This window comes from Macadamia integrifolia, chromosome 12 (assembly GCF_013358625.1).
Source record: "Macadamia integrifolia cultivar HAES 741 chromosome 12, SCU_Mint_v3, whole genome shotgun sequence".
NCBI lineage: Eukaryota > Viridiplantae > Streptophyta > Magnoliopsida > Proteales > Proteaceae > Macadamia > Macadamia integrifolia.
This window is the reverse complement of record NC_056568.1, coordinates 1,810,998-1,833,554: the sequence shown is the minus strand read 5'-3', so window position 1 is coordinate 1,833,554 and position 22,557 is coordinate 1,810,998. Positions and strand designations below refer to the sequence as shown.

Here is a 22,557-nt window from a genome sequence, read left to right as displayed (position 1 = left end):
AATTGAATAACAGAAACTATGCAAAAGCAAGAAAGGGCAAAAGAAATATAAAAGTTAAAAACATAAAAAATAATACAAGGCACTGGCAATAAGAAGCCAATACAACCTTCAGCAACTGTTACTCGTGCATGTATGGGCACATATATATGAGTTTCTAAAGGTTAAAACCAAGCTGTTGGGGGACCCAAACCGAGAACCGGGTCCAAATTTCAGTCTTTGGTCTAGTAGAATATTTTAGGATTTAATTTATTTATATTTTGGGATTGACATGTAATCTTTTTTATTTGGGTAGGTCAAGTAGGAGATAGCTATTGGGATAGTAGTTTCCTAGTTGGAATCGGTTTCGAGTTCTAGTAGTTTAATTTCTTATATATATATATATACTGTAATTATGATAGTTTTCAGATTGAAAAGAATGGAATGATTTTGTATGCGAACTTCCCCCCTTTTGTGCTCTCTCTCTCTCTCTTCTTCTTCTTCTTCCCTGTCACCTGTGTCACTGTTTGGTTGAGTATAAGCTGCTAGACTACTTGGAGTCTAATTCATTGATTCTGGGATTTTGGAGGCTTGTTTGCTTCCTTTGGGCATGGTTTTAAGTATCGGGGAGTATTGTGTTGTTTCGGCCGATACGTATCGGTATCGGTAGGCATCGGCACGATACATACTGATACGCTACAGGGAATTTTTTGACCCTCTTTGTATATCGGTGTATCGGTAGTATCGTATCATGCCGTACCGTATCGGTACCGATACGTACGATACTCCACGATACGAACTTTTGAAAACCTAAAAATTCCTATATTGGTATGTATCGCACTGTATCGTACAGATACGGTACGATACGGCTACTTAAGTGTGGAATGTGCCTTTTTTGTTTGAAACAAACACTTCAAACTCTCACCATTTACCAACAATTTTCTATATTTCTCTTCTTTCTTCCCCTTTGATTCACACACCTTTTTGGAGACTCAAATGGTAGATTGAAGGAAACATTGTGGAAGTAAATGGTTCAAACAAGACAAGGACAGTGTAACTCAACCAGATGGTGATGATGATGATCAAGACAAGGATGGTGCTGATGATGATGATAATGATGTTGTGGTGGTGGCCAAACTTATGTACCAGTACATTTCACAGAGGAGGCTGCATTTACACATGCAACCCAAGATAGTCATCATGGTGCTCACACACAACCAAAGTCTTATAGTCGGAGGGTAGACGATCCCACAATCCGAGTACTACTGATGCATTGATGAGTGCATGGAGTCAATGAGCATTAGTTCAGATCCCGCTAGTTCCTCATCCAGACATGGACACCATGTATCTTCAGATGCATCTTCAGGCTATGGATATGGGACTTCTGTAGGACAATTATTTGCCAATCCAAAGCAGTACAAAAGTTCAGATCATGCTGGTTCCTCATCTGGACATGGACACCATGTATCTTCAGGTGTTTCTTCAAGCTATGGATGTGGGACTTATGCAGGATCAACATTGGCCACTCCTAAGCAGTACAGAAGATTCTACAATGAATGGGAGACCCACTACCATAAATATTTCGACTGGAGTAAATATTGTGCCTATATTCGACAAGTGCAGAACATCATCTTAGTTGCTCCTATTAAAGAAGGTCCTAGCCAACGATTTGAACCACCACAACACTCTTCATGGCACTCATCACAGTGGCAATGGCAATGAGGAAAGAAAAAACTGGAAGAAACCTCATCATTTTGAACATTTTCAACTCAATATATTTGTCTAGCAATACGATAGCCTCTACTTAAGTATTTATGCATTCTACATGTTACATATAGCTTTTTTTTAACTGTTTTTTTATGCAAAAGTAAATAAAAATGTGTTCCCTATCCATTTATGTGCGTATCTTTAGCGTATCTTAACGTATCTCCGATACGATACGATACCCTCCGATACGTATCTTAATTTTGACCGACCGATACGGCGACCGATACCGATACTTTAATCCTTGCCTCTGGGCAATCAGTTCTTTAGATTTCCTGCACCTTAATGCCACTTCTATTGAGAGATTGAACTCTGGAACCAGATCTGGCTGCAACAGCTATACCTGGTCTAATTTCAAAGAATTTTATTTGATCCTACAGCTGGTTATTGAGTAATTGTTGGTTGCCCTCCATAAATTCTTGACGCAGTTACCTATTTCCAGATTTTAAGGTTTGATTGGAGCACTTGGTTTGGAGATCTCCACATTGAAATCTTAACCCTTTTGACTGCTGGTTCTACTCCAAGGTCGAAGACAACCTTCCATCTCCCCCCTTTTCGCGATTTCAGTTCCTTTTTTATTTTATCATTACTCTCCAAAATACCCCTCCCTCTCCCATTTGTTACGCCTTTCCATTCCAAGTTTATCCCTCCCCACCTTGTACGATACCTTCTCTATTTTTTTGGATGAATAAACAATTTGATTGCGTATGGAGAAGAATATACAGAGGGAGAGGGGGGAGGAGGCACCAAGCCAAAAAGGAACAAACCCGTAAAGGAACAGGGAGGGGGGAGTCGGAGACCAAGGACTACTACAGACCTACTGGGAACAACCATCAAGGGGGAGGGGGAGAGGCTAAACTTGAAAGGGGAAGTCCCCAGGCAACAACAATATGTTGGTTCCTTGGAGAGTCTCCAACAGGACGGAACTTGAGGCATCCATGTTTGAAGGAGACGTCGAAGTAGATGGCATTCCAAATCTTCTCATAAGAGCGAGAGTTGGAAGTCCATAAATAAAGATTCCGTAGTCCTCCTTTATTTCTTGTTTCAAAACTACCCTTCCTTCTCTCCTTTATCACCCCCAACCCTTATATTTTATTCCATTCCAAGTGTAACCTATAATCATAAATGTCCTGATGTCATTGCCTAGGTAATGCAGGAGTAGATTACAGGAAACTACCCCAACAGTTTATAACCCCAAACAATACAAATAGGACAAGGAAACAAAGAAAAAAGACCATCAAATAAACCCCCAAGGATACAATACCTATACAAGAGCAAAACCAGCCCAAAAACCAACCCTATAAGAGAGAGAAACACCTGCAATATGGCTGGGCAGAGCGAGGTGCCGCCAGGTCTGTAGGAGTCCGATTAAGCTGCACTCTTGGGCATAGATAGTCCCTAGGGAGGGTACAAAAACCCCCAAAGTTGAGAGGATTTTGACGGATGGTTGTGAAGTTATAGGCTTTCTTGATTTTCTGACCTAGGAGAGAGAAAACTGAGAAGAAACTTCAAGAACAGCAGCTGAATGCCTCCAACAGTGACTAGGTACGGATCGTGGGACCCTTATGAAGCCATACCCTGATTAAAAACCTAGCTGAACAAAGTACAGAAGAGAGAAAGAGAGGAGATTGATCTCTCTCCTATTCCCATTAGGATTGCTGATCGGTTCTGATTTCTGGAGACTTTTATCAGAATTTGAAGTATACCTCTTGAATGTTACAGCAAATAAATTAGAAAAAGAAGAATAAAACAGATGGTGGGTTGAGAAGGGTGAAAGAGAATAAAGGAAGTGGCTATCTCAGCCTGGGCTTCTCACCCACAACTATCTCGGCTGCTCTAAGCATTTAGTTGCAAACTTTTTTTTCATTCAAATCTGTCTAATAATGGTACATATGCCTCTCTATTTATAGAGGGGAAGTTTACAATCATACTAAGACTAGGAGCTAGTTTCCAAAGACGACTAGACACTCCTACTACAACTATGAATTCAAAATAGGACTAGGACTTGACTTTATGACTCCAACATGGAGTAGGACTAACTAACTAATAGTCCATATAGGACTTTACAACCGACCAAAGGCCTAATGGGAATTTATTGAATTAAATAACAACTAATTAAACTAATAAATTAAATCCCGTTTCCCGACTTTCTACCCATATTTTAGGCCCATTAAAGTGGCCCATTTCAAAGGAAACCCATGGGATCAAAGGCCCAACACATATATATAACACAACCCAAGGCTTATTTGCAGTAAAATAAGCCCAAGTGACTTATCTACATCACTAGGTCTATTAAGTGACCCCCCCTATTTGGTTAATTACAGCCCTGCCATTCCCCTTGCATCATTTACATATTTACAGTTCTGCCATTCCTTTCAATTGTTGGGCTGTGTGATAATTTGGTGAGCCATAAGCAAGCCCAAAGAGGTATTTCTGACCTGGGTTTCACATCAATTAGATTAATCACCAAAGCAATTTCATACTCTGAAAACCAAAAAAACCAACCAACTCTAGAGGTTTGCCACAAGGCAACCAAGCATTGAAACCACCATCAGCCTTTAGCGTTTGACAGGAGCATAAAGAGCAACTGTCAATCCCAAATTCCCCTCGCCCCACCCCCGTTCCCCCCCCCCCCCCCCCCAAAAAAAAAAAAAACCTAGAAGGGGTGTTTACAGTTCATGGCGATAAATAAAAACCGGGCATTAAACCTGTATCCATGCCCTCACTAAGGATGCCACAATTCTCAAGTTGATTCTCCACGCTGTACACATAACCGCATAGGCCAATAATCCTAAACTAACAAAAGAGCAACTATTATCACAGGAAAAAGAAACAAATGAAAATAGCAACTTAACTGAACCTAACCTAGAGGTCTCCTCTTCATTTCTTTTATTTGAAAAAAATACCATAAACTTAAGCAATACCCACCCTGCAGCTGAAAATTCTAAAATACCCCAAACTAATACTAAAGAAAATTCTGATGCCTTAAATTGACTAATTACATTACATGTACACCAGCTCCTATGTTCTTTCTGATTCCATCACACGATTCCTTATGACTCTAAATTACATCCTCCGGGAAGATTTCCAAGGTCTCAACAACGGCTTAAATCCCTTTAGGTAACACCTTGTATTTATAATTTTCTCTATTGGTCCAGTAAAAAATTTAACCTAAATGCTCCCGGATCAGTTTCACTAAACACATTGTGGTATAGCATGCCATATCTTAAATACTTCAGGTTATAAACAATTTCACCGTAACTAAAAAAATAAAATAGCTTTAAATTAAAAAATCATTGACAAGCAACAGCATATACCATGGGACTTCATCTAATGAATGCAGCCAACTCATCCGTGACTAATGAGAACACATATAGCCATATAGGCTTCACCCTGTGTAAATACAGTATAATTGGGAAAGAGTCATCTACTCATCTTTCCCCAAATCATTTAAATCACACTCCTATATTGATCAACATATCACATCCAACAGAAAGGGGCTTAATGATTGGCACATCCATATCATAAAACAAGCAAAAAGGGGCTTCGTGACTGGCACAAAATAATTATAATTTTGGGAAAGGCATAACACAATTGTAGTAATAATCAAATATTTATTGACAGATTTATACAACAAAGCAAAATCAAATTGATTTATCTATCTACCTACATGCGTAAATATACAAACACAAAGATACAATACAAAAATACGCATACATAATGAAGTGGGGACATAGGGACCAATGCACATGAATTAAAGGGACAAAAAAAGCATGGGAAGAATGTACCCATGTGCATATATGAGAAAACAAACTGACAGCGTACAAAAAACTCACCTTTTCTGTACGGCAATTAGGTTCACAACTATGGTTAATAAAACGCCCCAAATTCCCTTTAGCACATGCATCTATGATCTGAAAGAAAAGGACCAAATCAAAACAATTGAACAAACATAGTAATATGATATTTGTGACTAAATTTTTTTGTTTTAGTAGCATAGAAAACATGCTTCACTAAAATTAAATGCAAAACGTCTTTGAAACATGGAGAGACCAATCAGGTAAACCTAGGGCCATAATTCAGAGGGAGAAGAGAACCACAGAAGAAAAAAAAAAAGATGATAAGAGTCATAAGACAATACCAGGAGATTCAACCATAGCCTTAAGAGCACAACCTTAACAGACCAAATACAAAAAAAAAAGTAACTAAGAGAAATTGGAAAATGAACATAATTGCAGTTGGTAAGTTAGTTTCTTAATTTTTCTTTTAGTGGATATCGATCAAACTTTAATAATGAAGTTAAACATAACAAGTTAAATAGTTTCCAAGAGTAAAATATTAGACAACACAAAGAACAAATTCATTTTTTTTTTTAAGTTCTTCAAAGAAAAAGGATAGGAAAATAAAGCCAAAAACTGTCAAGTTGTCAACAAACAGTTACAGAGCAAAATGAACCTACAAAGGATAAGAAGAAAGGAAAAATTTAGTCTTTGCTATTATGGAATTCCAAGCCCTCTGAGCATCGAGGAAACTTTTTTTAGGACAGGTATGTCATATCTCTGCTAATTCAGGTCTCATAGGTGATAAGGACTAACAGAGCAGAGGTTATCTCTTTGTGGATGAATAAATAAATTTATTACCAAAGCAGAGGGTTATCTCTTTGACCTCATGCATGCCAAAGAATCCTAACCATAGAGCCTGATTTTATTAACGCTATAATCTTTGGAAATAACGTAGATTCAAGGGACACATTTTACAGCTGGAATAAAAAGGCTTTCCATAAAAATCAAAATTTCACTAAATATAAATTTCACATCATAGGGGCTGAGGAACCCGTAGCCAGTTCCCAAGAAGGGAAGAAAGTGTTGTAGGAAGAGCAAAAAAACCAGCAAGACCACCAGTTCCCTACAAGACACCACCCACATCCATCTTCAACCAGCACCTCCAACACTTAATGAACAACTTCCTTAAAAAGAAAATACCCCTCCCCCCCTCCCCAATCCCCCGCGGAAAGAAATACCCCCCAAAAAAGAAGAAAAATTAACACAAAAGTAATTAGCATTTAATGAGATCATGCAGTATGAACTGTAAAGAGAAGAACTGAACTAGTATTATATCGTCTGGGTAACATACTCAAATAATTATAGATCCACAGCATGCTCAAAAAGGAAGAAAGCGTATTACAATAAAATGTGCAGGATGACCAACCTCACTACCATTCAGTGTCATGAAATAGAAGTGTTTTTGCCCTTTAGAAGCATATGCCCTCTGTCGTGCTTCATAAGCATGAGAATCAAGCACCTGATTGGATCACAAGTCACAACTTGGAAAATATTACAACTATAAACCAGTCATATTGACCAAGTAAGAATTATGTTGGAACAAGAACCAAGCCTAAAAAAAAATAGAGTTTACTTTATCAGGAAAAGGAAAAAACAATGCGACCGAAATGAGAGATCAATAATTCACTGAGATTTTGTTGATCAATTGCACAAGGGAACAAGTAAAAGAACAGAAAAGTAGGAATACAAAGGCCAGGGAATATTATGTTTTCAATGATAGGCAACAACATGACACTAGTTCCAAAAATATAAAGGGAAGACACACAAAAGAGTGGATGGAGAGGCAAGAGATAACAATACAATAAGCAACTCACATGCCCCAAGATGCAAGGACAACTCATTTTCCACAGTTCTCCAAGACTAATGCAGAGACAAGTTAACGTATTTGTAACGATCATGAATAGCACTGATTATCAATCTCTCTCTTCCCCGGATCCCCCATCTCCCCTAACAAAATTGTATCGTATTAAGTAACAATGCAAAAGAGAGTGCAAATCCAGGAAACCCAAGGTCCACAAAAGGTAGAAAATGAAGAGAGAAGAGAAACTTGGAGGGAATGACAATTAGAAAAACCAGTTCAATCCACCACTATAACCATCAAAGGGGGACTTTGCACCCAAAGGAAAAAAGCAATCATCTAGGCAGAACAAACACTTCACCGGAAATGACTACAACAACCAGTTCTCTTTTAGCTAAAAGCAAGAAAAAGCCCCTTCGACTAAAAAATTAACCCCCCCACCCCCCCCCCCCCAAAAAAAAAAAGAAGAGAAGAAATACAAACTCAAACCCAGCACTAGAGAAACATACGGAAGGAAAGGCAAAGAAGAGAAAGAGCAAAGTGAATGAGATGATGCAGGAGCACAAATATCTTCTAGCATAGCAGCCCTTCTTCTGACTCATCCCCCAACTTCCTCACCAGGCATTTTAGTTTGGTTGGAATGGCAATCCCATTGAAGGACATCCACTGGAAACTCCTTCTAACCACCATTCACAGTAAGGCCACAGGGACCACCCTCATTCGATGCACAAACAGGTGGAATCTTGGTGAAAACAAAGATAATCAATTTCTGTAGCTGTTGCCAATCTCTATCATTCAAATGCAAGAAATTTTGGAACACATTCATGTGCCCCCCTGTATCTTCCAATCCTAATATCCATCCAACCTCGCATGTTGACCAAGTCTTCAACAATTACGGCACTTATAGTTTTCACTCCAGGACCCTTCTCCAAATAAGCAATCACCCTATTCCAACCCCTTGTGCAATAAATTGATTTTGTTTTGGAATTCAGACCTGCTAGCTTGACTCCTACTAAAGATTGTTGATCACTTGATACCCATTCTATATCCCAGACATTGTATCACAACCAAATCCAACTAGTTAGAACAGTCATGGGTGGAACTTGGAAGTGCCAATTAAGTTCCCTCCCGGAACTTAATGCACACAAATTCCTGAGTTCTTCACTCTAACAACAGCCAACAAAGACAAACTTGAGAAAACAAAGAGTTAAAGGAGCTCTAAAGATCCAGTTGAATCTGAAGATGTGACTGACCATGTTTAGATTTAATGAAGATCGCATTGGCTACACCAAAAATAGAGGGACACGATCAGGCTTACATAATGATTACACTCTGCCAGACTCACATAATAATGACCATAGTACAAGATCTCGCAAATATCTCAGTTTTCAGAGATCTCAAGACGAAACAACAAGCAAGATGCAAATAATACAATATCTAGACCAAGATATCTTGGCGAAATCTCAGTTATCTAGACTAGTTTCGAACCACTCTCGGGTATCTCGAGCAGTTTTAACCTGTTTGCGAAGAAAACTACACCCCATCTCCTATTTCCACTCTTTTTTGGCCAAATTTTACCCAAAGAAACTTGGAACAAGAGGATGTTTCTCAACAAGAACAAAATCTTACCTAACTTTTGTGATTGTTGGAGATAATTTTGATTTTCCATCAGCAAAAAAATAGCGGTTATGATCCTGCTGGTCAATTGTTTCAATACTAGGAATCTAGGACTCTAGAATGGGCATAAGGTGGAACATCCACTTGTATTGTACTATTGATTATTCTAATATATGTGACTCTTGGTAAATCTAGTATATGTGATTCAACGATGTCGATGCCTAATTTATTAAATGGTTTATAATTTGATGTCATTTAATTCCTAATTCTTATTTAAGTTGTTTTACTTGAAAAGTATGTTTTCTAGTAGTACAAAAGATTGTGTAGAATAGCCTAGGGTAGAGATTGCATACAACGTAGACTACCAACTTAGGGTTCGAAGTCAAAGTACCATTTTGGGTTTATTCTTTAAAATCTAATGTTTCCACTAGGTTTAGAAGGCCTAAAATAGGTCGGATGACTAATTTCAAGACCTAACTTGGCCATGTGGCCACCAAAACCCATCCCGAGTTTTCTTGTCAAAAAATACCAGGGTTCGCCGAGATCTAGAGAGATCTCGGTTTTGAGCCTGGGCAAAATCGAGACTCAAACCATGATGATGACTGCCATCATCGGCTTTCAAGATCTAGTTGAATATGAAGATGAGACTGGCCATGTCAGCCTTAACAAAGATTGTCTCATCTCCGCAGGACTTGTGTCATGATTTGATAATTGCATCATGAAGTAAGGTCTCATTGGCTTCATTTTTCTTTTCTTACACAAAAACGTTTTTGCATGTGTTTGGTATCATTTCTGGAGCGAGCTTGTTTCTATTTAAAATAAATTGGAAAAACACAAAAAACATAATAAATTCGAAGCGTCACTCATGATTTATAGCTAAAATAGTTTTTCTTTATTTTTATGCTGAATATAATGAGCACGTACTATAACAGCTCAATTTTGATGCTAAATTTGTAAAGTAAGCCTTATAAAACTATTTTCCTTCATCCCTTGTCGAAACCCTCATCACGCATCTCTCTCTTGTCCCGCATCTCACACTCTTATCTCACTGATTTCAGAAATCAAAACTCCTTTCCATTACCGTAGCCCCCTTTTGGGTTAGTCTCTGTTAATGTCTGAGTTTTGATTTTTGATATTGATATCTTCTTCTGCAGATTTACCACTTTTCGTTCAAATATTTGGTCAGCCACAAGACTCGTGTGTCTTTTCTCAAACCTTGCAGGGCAGAGGGTATCAAACCAGAGAGTCTGTTTAGAGAAAGATTCGGATTTTCCAGTGAATTCTAGTTTCCAAGCTGTGATTTTTATTTTTTTTTTCTGCTTCAAGATCATCCACATCAGGATCAGCATCACCTAGCTCATGAAAAAATCTGGGGGATGACCTGTGGGTTGTGGAGAAAACGACATAACTGGATCTTTAGGTCTCACCAAAGGTGAAGGATTCAAGTTCGCTGAGCAAATTTTCACTGAATCTAGAAGAGACTGCAAGATCCCCAAGTTCTGGAACGGAATTGTCCCATTTAATTCATTATCACTGAGATTCAATAATATTAGTCCTTGGCAGACCCCAAGTTCCTGTGGTATTGGCCCCATGAGATTGCTTGCCGATAGGTCTAAACTTTGCAGATTTGATAACCTTCCAATCTCCACTGATATCTGCCCCGAAAGCCTATTATTGCTCAAGTCAAGCTTGCATAGAAGTGAAGATGAGCTGAAGAGCTCTGATGGAATCTTCCCTATTAGTTAATTTGAAGAAAGGCTGAGGTATTGCAGAAACTCCAACTTTCGGATGTCTGATGGGATATTGCTTGATATCGTATTACAAGATACTAAAACAAACAAACTAACAACAAACTCAGCCTTCTCCCAACTTAATAGGGTCAGCTACATGGATCCATAAAAAAAATAGTTCACCAAATAACTGGTTATTGCCCAAGACATGCGTCACACCCAAGATTTAATTTGCCAAAGCCTGTAGTCATAAATCATCTTCATCTGCCCATATCTTTTCTAGTCTAACGGGGGCTGGTAGACCACATAGGAATAATCGTTTTTATTTTATTTTGGCTAGATTACGTAGAACTTAGCTTTCATGTTTTAGTTTCCTCGTTTCATTTTAATATCCTACGTGATGTAGTTTCTATTTCTATGTTTGGAGTTTTAGTTACATATTAGCATGTAACCTATGATCGATTTTAGAGTACTGAATGAGAGATTGGAGTAAGTTACCTTCACGGTTGTGGAGTGTGCATGTAGCTATGCTAGTCATGATTTCCTTCTTCCCTCTCTACCATGACATTCTTCCAACTCCCTTCTTCCTTCCATCTCAGGTAACATCTATCTCCCCTCATCATGTATTCTTCTCAATTTCTTGCGGTTAATTTTTTTTTTCTGCGATTTCCCTTTCTTTACTAAGTTCAAGTTCATTGTCACCTACATGATATTGCCTTGCATTTAGCATTACTGGCGGCACCATACTCTTTCATCAAACTCCCTCATCCTGCATCCTTTCAGCCTCAAATTTAATAAGTTACTACTTACCCTAGAGGCGACCCAACCCTTGGGATTTGGTGCCCAATCGTTGTAGGGATTGTGAGTTACAAGACTGATTTCAGAATTGGTTCTTACCCTACCACCAGACCTGGTTTCAGATCTATCCAGTTCCTCTTCTCCTGGTTTCTTCCAACTGATCACTAGTGCATTCGAGAGGCCTTGGGTATGGTTTCTACCCCCGAATATTCAGACTGAAATACCTTCAAATGAGAGAGTTCTTTCAAGAGAACTGAAATCTGTCATCCACCACTCCCGTTGTCAAGAGACAGTGCCTTGCTCCACCCATCTTGCCCCATTCGTTGCTAGAAGGAATTTGTTTGTCTAGGATTATTTGCCTGCTGAACTAAAATCAAAAGGGCGGCCAGAGCGCATTGTCTATTAAAAAAAGAAAATTGTTGAAACTTGAAAGGTCAAAGATAACCACCTCCCCTTATAATAGCTGTTGAGACCCTTTTATTCGTATTCTCAAAATTACCCCATATTTACCCCCCGTTAATACACCTAAACCCCTTTTGTATCCTCCCATTCCTTAGCTACTAAACAGTCCTAAATTCTGGTTATTGAAAGTGCTTCCACTCTTCTCTTAAAATTCAGTTTATTTATTGTTTTGAGACTTCTACTCTTTGTGTTGGACAATAACAAACCCAAATAGGGTTTTCATCCTCGGGATCGCACCACGAGACCTCATCTCCCAAAACACATCTCAAGTTTGTGAAAGATTGGATTAGGAAATTGGGCCTTAAAAGTTGAATCAGCAAGAAGCAGAACATCAAGCAATATCTAAGTTCAATCATTAAATAACAAATAAGTATGCTAACCCACTTCTGACCTAAAAGTCTCCCCTGCACCATGAGATTTGAAGTCAAACTATTATATCAATGTTCAACAATGCCGACTCCATCAACCCCTAATCAAGACTATCTCAGTATACCCCAAAACCCTAAGTCAATGTAAAACCCTTTCAAGCCTTCAGGTCTCAAACCTAACCCTGTCAAAGTTATATATATGGGAGTGTCTGAATGACACTTCTATAGGTGTATTTAAAACTTAACTTCTCTTAATTTCCCTTTGTCTTATTCTCAAATATATATAAGATAGGGTTATAAAAGGGTTTTCAAAAATAAGTTGAAAATGACATACCATTATGTTATTATCAAAAGTTGCCATTGTCCTACAAGTATTACCCTCACTGGAGAAAAATGTGGCATACGACTCATACCAAAAGGGCAAAAAAGTAAGGTTACAAATTATTTGACACCTTGAGGGGTGTCAATAAGAAAATCCCTATATATATATATATATATATAGAGAGAGAGAGAGAGAGAGAGAGAGAACCATCTGAATGGCATCGTTAATAGCAGTCACTTTTAACCTCAGAACATCAGCCTAGCTTTTCTACAGAGCCAGATAGCAAATTAGCCAAGAAGCCAATCAGAATTGAGCAAACACTACAATAATTACTTTGTCAATACAGTATGGGTAACGGATTGTGTTGAACTAAAAATTTGTGAATCCACCCCCCACCCACCCACCCACCCACCCAAAAAAAAATATAAATAAATAAAGTGGAAAAGCCTAAAAAGCAGCGTGGCCCCTACACACAGACAGTGGGGGGGCCAAATGACCGGCCCCATCCCCATCCCCATCCCTATCCCTCATGAAAGGCAGAAATAATGCCCATGTTGATGCTCCCATTGACCCACGTGCTGGTGTAGGGGCCATGCTTCCTTTCAGGGAACCCTCTCCAATAATAAATAAATAAAGGCATGTGGGTCAGATCCTTATTGCTGCTGCAAAGAAAAAATTTCATGGCACACATACAGTCATAAAATCAGAAGTACCAAAATATGCTCCCAACACAGTTCCTTTGGAAGGATCTTCTGCTTTTTCTTTTTATTTTTATTTATTTTTATTTTTAATCGAATGAATCCAGCCGGATAAAAATAAAAACAGTTAAAGTAAATATAAAATAATTGCCAAGTTACCTCTCCAATATATTCAATAAGAAATTGTCCCTCATAAACATCTTCCAGCAACTGCAGCCCATGTCCCTTTTTTCCACAACGGAACCACTTAAATTTTGCATATTTGTATTTTTGGAACTGCAATTAAACATTTGGACAAAACCCATGGAATTTAAAAAAGGAACCCTGGGGAAGGATAAATACATAAATATCTAAATATCATGGCAACACAAGCTAAAAGACCTGTTGGTTTGAGCAAAGGTCCCCACAAGGGCAGGTCCCCTTATCACATTCAATGTTAAGCATCCGGTTCAGGCATTCATCTCCACAACCCAAGCTGCCATCTGGAGGACGTTTGCAATGGCATACCATTATCTGGTTCAATATAGAGGGAACTCAAATATTAGAAAAACAAAGAACAGAGGACAAGACATTGGATGGATGAAGATGCATATCAGCATATCTCCCCCACACAAAAAACAGAAGATCAAGTATCAACATTGAGCAAGGAAAATGATTGGAACATTATTATTTTACCAACAAAAAGCATATGATAACAATGGAAAGACATTTTTCACAATTATGTAATGTTGATTTCGTCCTAGTTCCCATAGCTATAGAAGAAAAAAAATGCAGCTAAAGTTAGAACAAAAGTATATTTGCAAATCAGATGAATACAAGAGTAGTTCTGACCTCATCAATGGTTTGGGTTTTACGGCTACGGTGCAGAAACAAATTAGACTTGATAAGTTTCCAAGTTGCCTCTTGAGGAGCTGCAGCAGAATCAATAAGATGAGTTTTTTTTTTTTTTTCTTACAACAATAAAATAAGTTATATGCATGGAAGAAGTATATAAAATTCTAACAAATCAAGTGAATATTTCAAGTTCTGAAACCATATTAAAGTTGTGTGCTGCAGTTAGCACAACTGCACAAATAACATACCTCTTGGCTGCTTGTGTTCAAATGCCTTGTAATTTCGGCGTCTGTCATAAGCATCTTCTTCACAAGAGGCATCTGATATTTCCAACTCTGCATTAATCTCTGCATTTGACTTCTCCTGAGGAATTGAGCAGTCAGAAAATGCCTTGTCTGCATTGTCCTTGCAAATCCTTTAAAAAACAAAAAACAAAACAAAACAAGTGACCATTAAACACTAAACAGAGATCAATGGATATCCAAAAGCATTGGACACTAACCCGTTCTTACATTAGGAACTGTAAAGGTCAAACCAGAGAACAAAATAGAAAAAGGGAGCTTAACTCCATTAACTCCATATCCATGTACCCTTTTCAAATCCAAATCCATTCCATGTAGAGATTTTCACTCCATTAATGGCGTTTGTCAATACCTATATGGGTACGTATATGAAGAGTTGGGTGTGTGGGGAGTGGGGGAGAGAAGAAAGCCAGTAACAGAAATGAAGCAGAACAACTTTTTCGACGAGAAGACAAAAAACCAAGAACTAAGATCTTCAAAATTTTCACCATACACGACTAAGGCCTTCTTTGGTATCATTTTTCTTTTTGATTTTTGTTCACAAAAATGGTTTTGATTGCATTTGGTGTTATTTATGGACATTGTTTCTATTTTAAAAAAAAATTGATAAAACACAAAAATCAAAAAGAGATCAAGAGTCATTTATGTGTTTTAGTCAGAATTGATTTTTAGTAATTTTTGCGCTGAACTTTAATGAACATGTGCTTAAAATCCCAATATGGAGGGGTAAAATAGTCATTTTCTTTGAAATTAGAAATACAAGCCCCTTGCCCCCTCTTCCTCCGTCAAAAGTGGAGAAAGAGGATTAGGAGGAAAATCAAAAAACCATTTTACACATAAAAATACCAAACTATTTTTCACAAAAAATCATTTTTGTCAAGTAGTTACCAAACCATTTTTATGTTTTGGTAAAAAATGGTTTTCATTAATGATTTTTGTTAAATAAGTAAAAATCAAAAAGAAAAACGATACCAAAGAGAGCCTAATACAAGTCAGAATAAAAAAGAAATGGCAAAATGTGAGAGAGGCAAGTGAGTTGAAAGGTCAGCTGAACACTGCAAACTTTCAGGCCACCTCTCACAAGGTAGCAAAGCAGGAGGTACACTTACAAACAAATAAAGAGATATATAGACATATGAAAAAGACTTTCATGTAAAAATTACATATTAACCAACAATATAACACTACAAGAAACAGCATCCATTTATTGGACAAGCAAGTCAGTCAGAAAACTAACAAGATGTGTGCTAAGTATTTGGATACTTGGATAAGTATCAAGGGCCTTTTGTAACATTATTTATCCCTCGTACAAACCCCTACCACCCAAATATGCACAATTAAAATCAAAACCAATCAGAAATTTCAAGAGAAAAATTAGCATCTCATCAACATGATAAACGCTAGAAGCTGCAAAAATTATTTCTTTCCATCCCAAGAAGTGTTAAAATATTAACTAATAACTATAGTGAAAGGCAATGAAAGTTTAAGAGAATCATACTACCATTCCATGTGAAATGGTTATTTACATGAAGTAGGCATCTTTGCAAGACTTCATAATAAGTTAATAACAACATAGATAAGTTTTGTCAGTGTCTGAAACATCAAACTTAAGCATTCATCACAACATCTAAATTATTCCATATGCATATAATTAGGACATACATATCGATGTATATATAGGCATCAGGTAGTAGTACTAACTAATTAGCCGGGAGGGGGGGGGTTATACTGCAAGCATGAGTATCCATTTCAATGTGTTTTGAGAAAATTTGAAATTGCCCATGCTTATTAGATAATTGCAAGTAAATGAGGGGAATTTCAATAATCACATCCATAATGCTTACCATTTGCAATTCGTCTCTTCTATATAATCAGCAAGTCCAGCTGATATACACCTCCATTTACGGCAATCATCACAGCACACCCATGCAATCCGTGCTGGTAAAAACTGCTCCTCAAACCCATTGAATACAGCATTCAAGCTAGAGATATTCTCAGGTGGCACTTCATTGTCGGCATTGTTTCTTACTGGATTGCGGCTGATCGCATTAGCTACTAGATTAAACTCTGTAGAATCAACAACTTTGTTTAGCGCCAGAAAGAAAAGAAGCAGCAGACTAGAACATTAGAACATATATAAGACAGAAAACAGTTGTGCGAGAAGAGAAACTAACCGATCAATTCAGCGGGTCCACCAGTCACTGAATCCTTTTCCATCACTGAAGAGACATTGATGTTCCCACCTATTTCAGGGTGATTTTCATGCTGGCTGACTTCAACATTGGAAAATCCCTCCTTCTTGGCTTTGCTCTTTCTAGATGACTTCTCCCGATCTTCCTCCTTCTCACAAACATTTTTTCTCCCACGCCTTGCTGAATCTGAGACACGAGAATGATTTTTCCCTACCCGTGCAGTGGATTTGGAAGTTTTAGAAAGTTTATGCCCTTTAGTTTTAGAAGCAGAAAATTCAGAAGTCCATGTCTCTGGTTTATTCATGACATCATGACTGGGTAATTCACAGGCTTGGATGCCAGTTTCTGCTTTCAAAGCTTCATGAGAAACCCCAAGTTCAACCAGCCCTGATGATGGGAAGGATTCTCTAACAAACCCCTCATTGCTTAAATTGCTGCTGGAAGCAATCTGGCTAGTTGCTGAAAGAATAGGCTTACTGGGGTTAAAGACATTCAGCCCATCCCCCACTTTCTTCTGTGATTGCCGTTTTGACAATTTTATAGTCTTGTTCAAGTTTGTTGGACCACACACTATTTCATCCAGTCCACAGCATCCTCCAACAGGATTTCGACTTCCCTCAACTTTACCATTTCTTTTTCCTTTCTTTGCCTTCATAAGGAGCATGTTGGAACACATAACATTTTGTGGAGGAACACCAGATTGGGCAGAATCAAAACTAGCAACTTGTATATCCCTTTGCATTCCAGCACCAACTTGGGCATCCTGAATCACATTGATCACTTCTGAATGAGGCGACATACCAGGACCTAAATTCTTATTTGCAGTTGCTTCTCCCAATGATTCAGTCCCTATTTGAGAGGGAACTCCATGGCAATCACCTGAGCTGTTTCTAAACGATTTGGATTGTGTCACAATGCTCGCCAAGTCCTTTTTTGTAGGATGTGCATCCAGAACAGAAACATCTACTGGTGTCCCCAGATTTTCGAGAGTTCCATTGGGAGGCTGAACATCTTCCCCCAGCTTATGTTCCATTTCCAAATCATTGGCTACTTGTGCGATTTCCATGCTGGTCCTGCAATCTGACTCAGATAGACGTTCATTTTTCATAGTTTCCACATATGCTGAAGAACCGTTCCCCTCAGGAAGCACAACCTTCAAATCTTTTTGATCCACTTGTTTCCCAAATTTAACTTTCAAGCGAATGCAACCAATCGAAGCATTAGATTTTCCTTTTGGCTCTTGTGAATTTCCATCTGTCCGAGACTTCTGCTTTTTGCTTCCTTGGCGATCCCTAGTTTTCAGTGATCCACGGGTTTGAGCCTGAATCAAATCAGAATCATGCTTCAGGATCCCATCATTCTGCTTAAACACCTCCATGATGTTTCCTAACGCTCCCCATGTAGAAGAACGTGCATGTTTGCAGAGATAGCTTCTTTTCCTTCTTACCATCTTGAAGGAGATCCCAATGGCTCTTCGTGGGAGCGATACTGTATTGACTTTTTTACTGAACTGGCTTACAGCCTTTTTTACCTCATTCATCTGATTCAGTTTGCTTACACGGGTACTCCTCCGAGGGAGCACACGCACATCATCAGGACAGTTGGATTCTGAAACAAAACTCTTAGCATTAGCCTTTACTTCACCATCTGCACCATCAATTGAATCAACCATGCTGCTGCACGTCAAAGCACTATTGAAAGCATCACTTTCCCAAACATCAGGCTTAGCAGATCTTTTAGAAGAGTCATTATCCACAAGGTCAAGGGGCAGTGGTGATTGGAGTGAGGTTGATTCTTCACCAGAAAATTCAGAAGCTATATTGAGTGACCGTTGCATTAAATTGCAAATATTTTCTTCAATATGCAACGAGTGGATGCTTAGGTTGGCCGAAGTCCTCACCGAGGAATAGCATTTCTGTTCCACAACCTCCTTTGAGTCAGTAACTGCCTCCTCTGAGGGAGCACTTACATAATTGGGTTTAAAGCAATCTCTTGTTTCACTATACATTTGCACAGTAGAGTCAACCATACTACCATAAGTTAGAGTACCACTTGGAGCACACCCTTCCTCAAGATCTGGAACAGCCACGCTTTTACAAGATGCAATATTCACAAGACCACAGGGCTGAAATGATTGCTGAGATGATTTTTGTTCCAATGCACACTCAGATGCTACATTAGATGACTCTTCTGCCAAATTGGCTGGATTTTCTTCTTTAAGTGATGCTTGGGTGCTCAGGCTAACTGATATCCCTGTTATAACATCACATTTCTCTTCCACAAACTCCTGTAAGCTGCCAACTCCTTCCACTGAGAAACCATTGACGTCCCCAGGAACCTTCTGCTCTGCACACTGGCTGCATTTACTCTGAGAAACAGTTAAGGGATCTGAGGCCATTGACATCTCTTCCTTCTCTACAGATTTTCCCACTTCATCCTCATAGTGTGGTCCTTCTCTTTCCAAATATGATCCTAGAGTTCCCAAACAGCATAATTGCTTGACCTGGTCACTCTTGGTAGAGCAAAGCCCACTAGACTCACATTCATCCTGCAACTTTCTATCGTTTACCAAAACAACCATATCTTGATTTAGTTCCAGTGAACCATCCCTTCTAGAAATAGATGCCTCCAGGCCAACTCCAGAGTTTACTGAATTAGCATCAATTTTTTTAGAAGCAGGAAAAACACCCTCTGGGCTTATGGTATCCCCATTAATATCAGATATAAGAAAGTCACATTCATCCTGCAGATTTTTCTCTAGCTCCGAAAAATGATCTTGTTGCAAATTCCAAGAAGCCTCCCTCACAAAAATAGATACATCCAGGCCAACTCCTGAGTCTACTGAACTAGCACCAAATTCTGGAGCAGCGGGACACCAGTCCACTGGGATTGTGGCATCCCTGTTAGTATTAGATAAAGGAAACCCACATTCATCCTGCCGCTTTTGCTTTAGTATAGAAACATTCTTATCTAGTCGCAGATTACATGAATAATCCCTCCCAGGAATAGATACCTCCAAACCAATATTGGGGTCTACTAAATTAGCACCAAACTTTTGAGAAGAAGCCTGACAGCCATCAACTGGGCTTGTGGTGTCCCTATTAGCATTAGACGAAGGAAACTCACATTCCTCACACAGCTTTTGCTCTGGTTCTGAAACACTCCGTCTACATGAATTATCTCTCATAGAAATAGATGTCTCCAATCTAACACTGGAATCTACTAAATTAGCACCAACTTTGTTTTGAGAATAAGCACAGCATCCATCCACTGGACTTGTGATGCCCCCATTCGTATTAGATAAAGGGCAAACTGCTTCAAAGCAGGAGAGCCGTTCAGTAACAGGACGACCCTCATTATAACTAAGTAATTGGCAAACCGCTGCCTGCGAAGAAGGTGGGTCAATAACACCATTATCAAACCCTTGACAGTCTCTAAACTCATCAACTAAATCCAAAGTAACACTCCCCATGTCCCCCAAACAATTTTGTAATTCTCCAACTGTTTCATCCGGCAACCCACATAAAGAATCCTCAACTATAAACGCGGGTTCACAAGAACCCATCTTTATATCCACAACTTCTGTTTTTTTTTTTTTTTTTTTTTTTGGATGGCGGTTGATTAACAACTACTGTTATACTAACCCATTCTTAATCATTCAGAAAACAAGAAAAATAATGCCACTACAGCAATGCGTCTACTGAGCAACTCCAAAGAAATAATCTTATACGCCCATGCAACTCCTTCTCAGAATTAACGAAGAAATGGAACAGAAAACAGTACCCGCCTATCGGCTATCAAGAAGAATCAAAAGAAACCCTAAATCCTCGTTTCTCTGCAAAACGAAACCCCAATTCAACAAAACTGATTACAAGAGAATGCAGGTAATAAACAACAGATAATTCCATAAAAATAACGTACAAAAAATCAGAGAAAAAAATGAGAAGTACCTGATAGTACAACCAGAGACGAACCGAAAGTCCATAGATTACCGATGACTTCAATTTTTCTCTTATAATTACTACTTAATTATCTTAATTTCTCCTCTGAAAACGCCGGAGAGAGAAGACACAGAGAGAGAGAGAGAGAGAGAGAGAGAGAGGAAGAGAGAGAATCTATTTTTCTTCCCACGCGCTCGAGCTTTGACGGTTAACGAGAATAGCTTTTGAAGGGCTCAGACCGAGAAAAGGACTCCCTTTCGAAGTAGGTGAAACCAAACGGACACTACCCTTATCTTTTCTTACCTTTTTTATTCTGTGTTGACACTCCTATCGTTCTTTCCTAGGAAACCGATGTGATAAAGTCATGGTTATGGTATATCAACCGTTGGATTAGTGAGATGACGTCATATAGCAATATGGACCTTCGGCTGATTGGTTGCAGTATTTTATTATGTTGACACCTACCATAACTGGACATAATGTTTCCTTTTTTTTAATATACTTATCATTCGTGAACACGTGAGAGGAGAGGATATCAGCTCGAATGTAACTGTAACAAAGTTGTGTAAGCTTTATGACACGTGTTGGATTGAGGCGGAATTTGAGGGAGAGGCGTTTTGGATTAATCTGGCGGTTTAGGGGAGAAAGTGTCAGTAAAGTGCTGGTCTTTGACTCGTGACACTGACCCCACTGAAACTGAAACTGAAACGGAAACCGATTTGGATTTTCCTACCAAAAAAAAAAAAGGAAAAGATTTGGATTTAATTCAGATAATTCATTCATGTCGATTTTATTTTTTGGGTTATCATAGTAGGTGACTCAAATCCTCGCCATCAGCTAAAGTCGCCCAACCCGCATCAGATGGTTAGTAGGGGGCATGGAGATGGGGCACCTTCTACGATGTAGTAGGGGTGGCAATGCACATTCGACAGCCTGAGTACCTCAAGACTTGTATCCGTGTGTATTTTGTTTTTATAAAGTGTATCTATGTATTGGGGTTTGTGCCTGAGGTGCTCTAGGCTATAGGATGTCCATTGTCACTCCTGCTGCATTGTAGATGAGTTGAATATGGGAGTGCATGCCCCTTGTATTGGGTTGTGTGTGAGGAAGGCATGCCCGCCATGTGTTGGATTGTGTTAAGGTCCTCCCAATTGTCACATGTGTTAGGTTGTGTGTGTATGCCAGGGTCCTCCTAGCTATTGGATGACCTGGGAGTGCAATCCCCATATGTTGGGTTGTGTGTGAGGAGGGCATGCCCGCCATGTGTTGTAAGGATGTGAATTTGAAACCAAAATCATCAATCGAAATTGAATCAAGCCATTTACACCAAAACTGCAAAATTGTTAAGTAAATGGTTCGATTTTGGTTTCAAGTTTAAGACCGATCAGTTAAATGGATTAAATCGATTTTAAATGTTTAACCCATTGGTTTCAAACCAAATTGACACCGTGAAAACTGAACCGTTTAAACTATCAAAATCAATCCGATTAACTCGTATAATGATTAAATATTTGGTTGTTTTAACAAAACATAATGGATTAATTTATGGAAGAATTAAGGACCATAGAGGTTGTCCAATAGTCTATTCAATAATTTACTCCTATTATGTAGTTATGTTATTAAATCCTTGATTGTTCAATGCCTCATTTAATTTCATACAAGATTGAAGTGTTTATCAACAAAAGCAAATTTTACTAAGCATGCGAATAAATTAGCAAACCGATTACTGATCGTTTAAAAACCGTATGAAATAAACCTCGATCAAAACCATGAAACCAACACCATTTAAAAACTGTGGAATCGAAATTGTTTACTAAATGGTTGCAATTTTAGAAAGTGCAATCGTTTAGTAAATGGTGTGATTTTGGTTTCAACCAAATAAATATGAACCGAATCAAACTGCATCGTATACA

The 22,557-nt window shown here is 38.6% G+C and overlaps 1 protein-coding gene across 5 annotated transcripts in view; it reads right to left on the bottom strand.

The window, feature by feature from the left end:
- Positions 1-20,937, bottom strand: part of LOC122057762 (histone-lysine N-methyltransferase ASHH2-like) — a 42,410-nt gene extending 21,473 nt beyond the window's left edge. For 3 of the 5 annotated variants that reach the window (XM_042620015.1, XM_042620010.1, XM_042620012.1), the window contains exons 1-9: positions 20,654-20,936; positions 16,686-20,538; positions 16,356-16,578; positions 14,458-14,624; positions 14,207-14,286; positions 13,757-13,888; positions 13,535-13,651; positions 6,949-7,041; positions 5,577-5,654 (exon numbers count right to left, since the gene is read on the bottom strand). In XM_042620015.1, the coding sequence (XP_042475949.1) occupies positions 5,577-5,654; positions 6,949-7,041; positions 13,535-13,651; positions 13,757-13,888; positions 14,207-14,286; positions 14,458-14,624; positions 16,356-16,578; positions 16,686-20,268 (4,473 nt within the window). In that variant the 5' untranslated portion in view covers positions 20,269-20,538; positions 20,654-20,936. Of the gene's footprint in view, positions 1-5,576; positions 5,655-6,948; positions 7,042-13,534; positions 13,652-13,756; positions 13,889-14,206; positions 14,287-14,457; positions 14,625-16,355; positions 16,579-16,685; positions 20,539-20,653 lie in introns of all 5 variants that reach the window. The other 2 variants (XM_042620014.1, XM_042620011.1) reach the window with 1 other exon arrangement.
- Between the last annotated feature and the right edge of the window lie 1,620 nt (positions 20,938-22,557).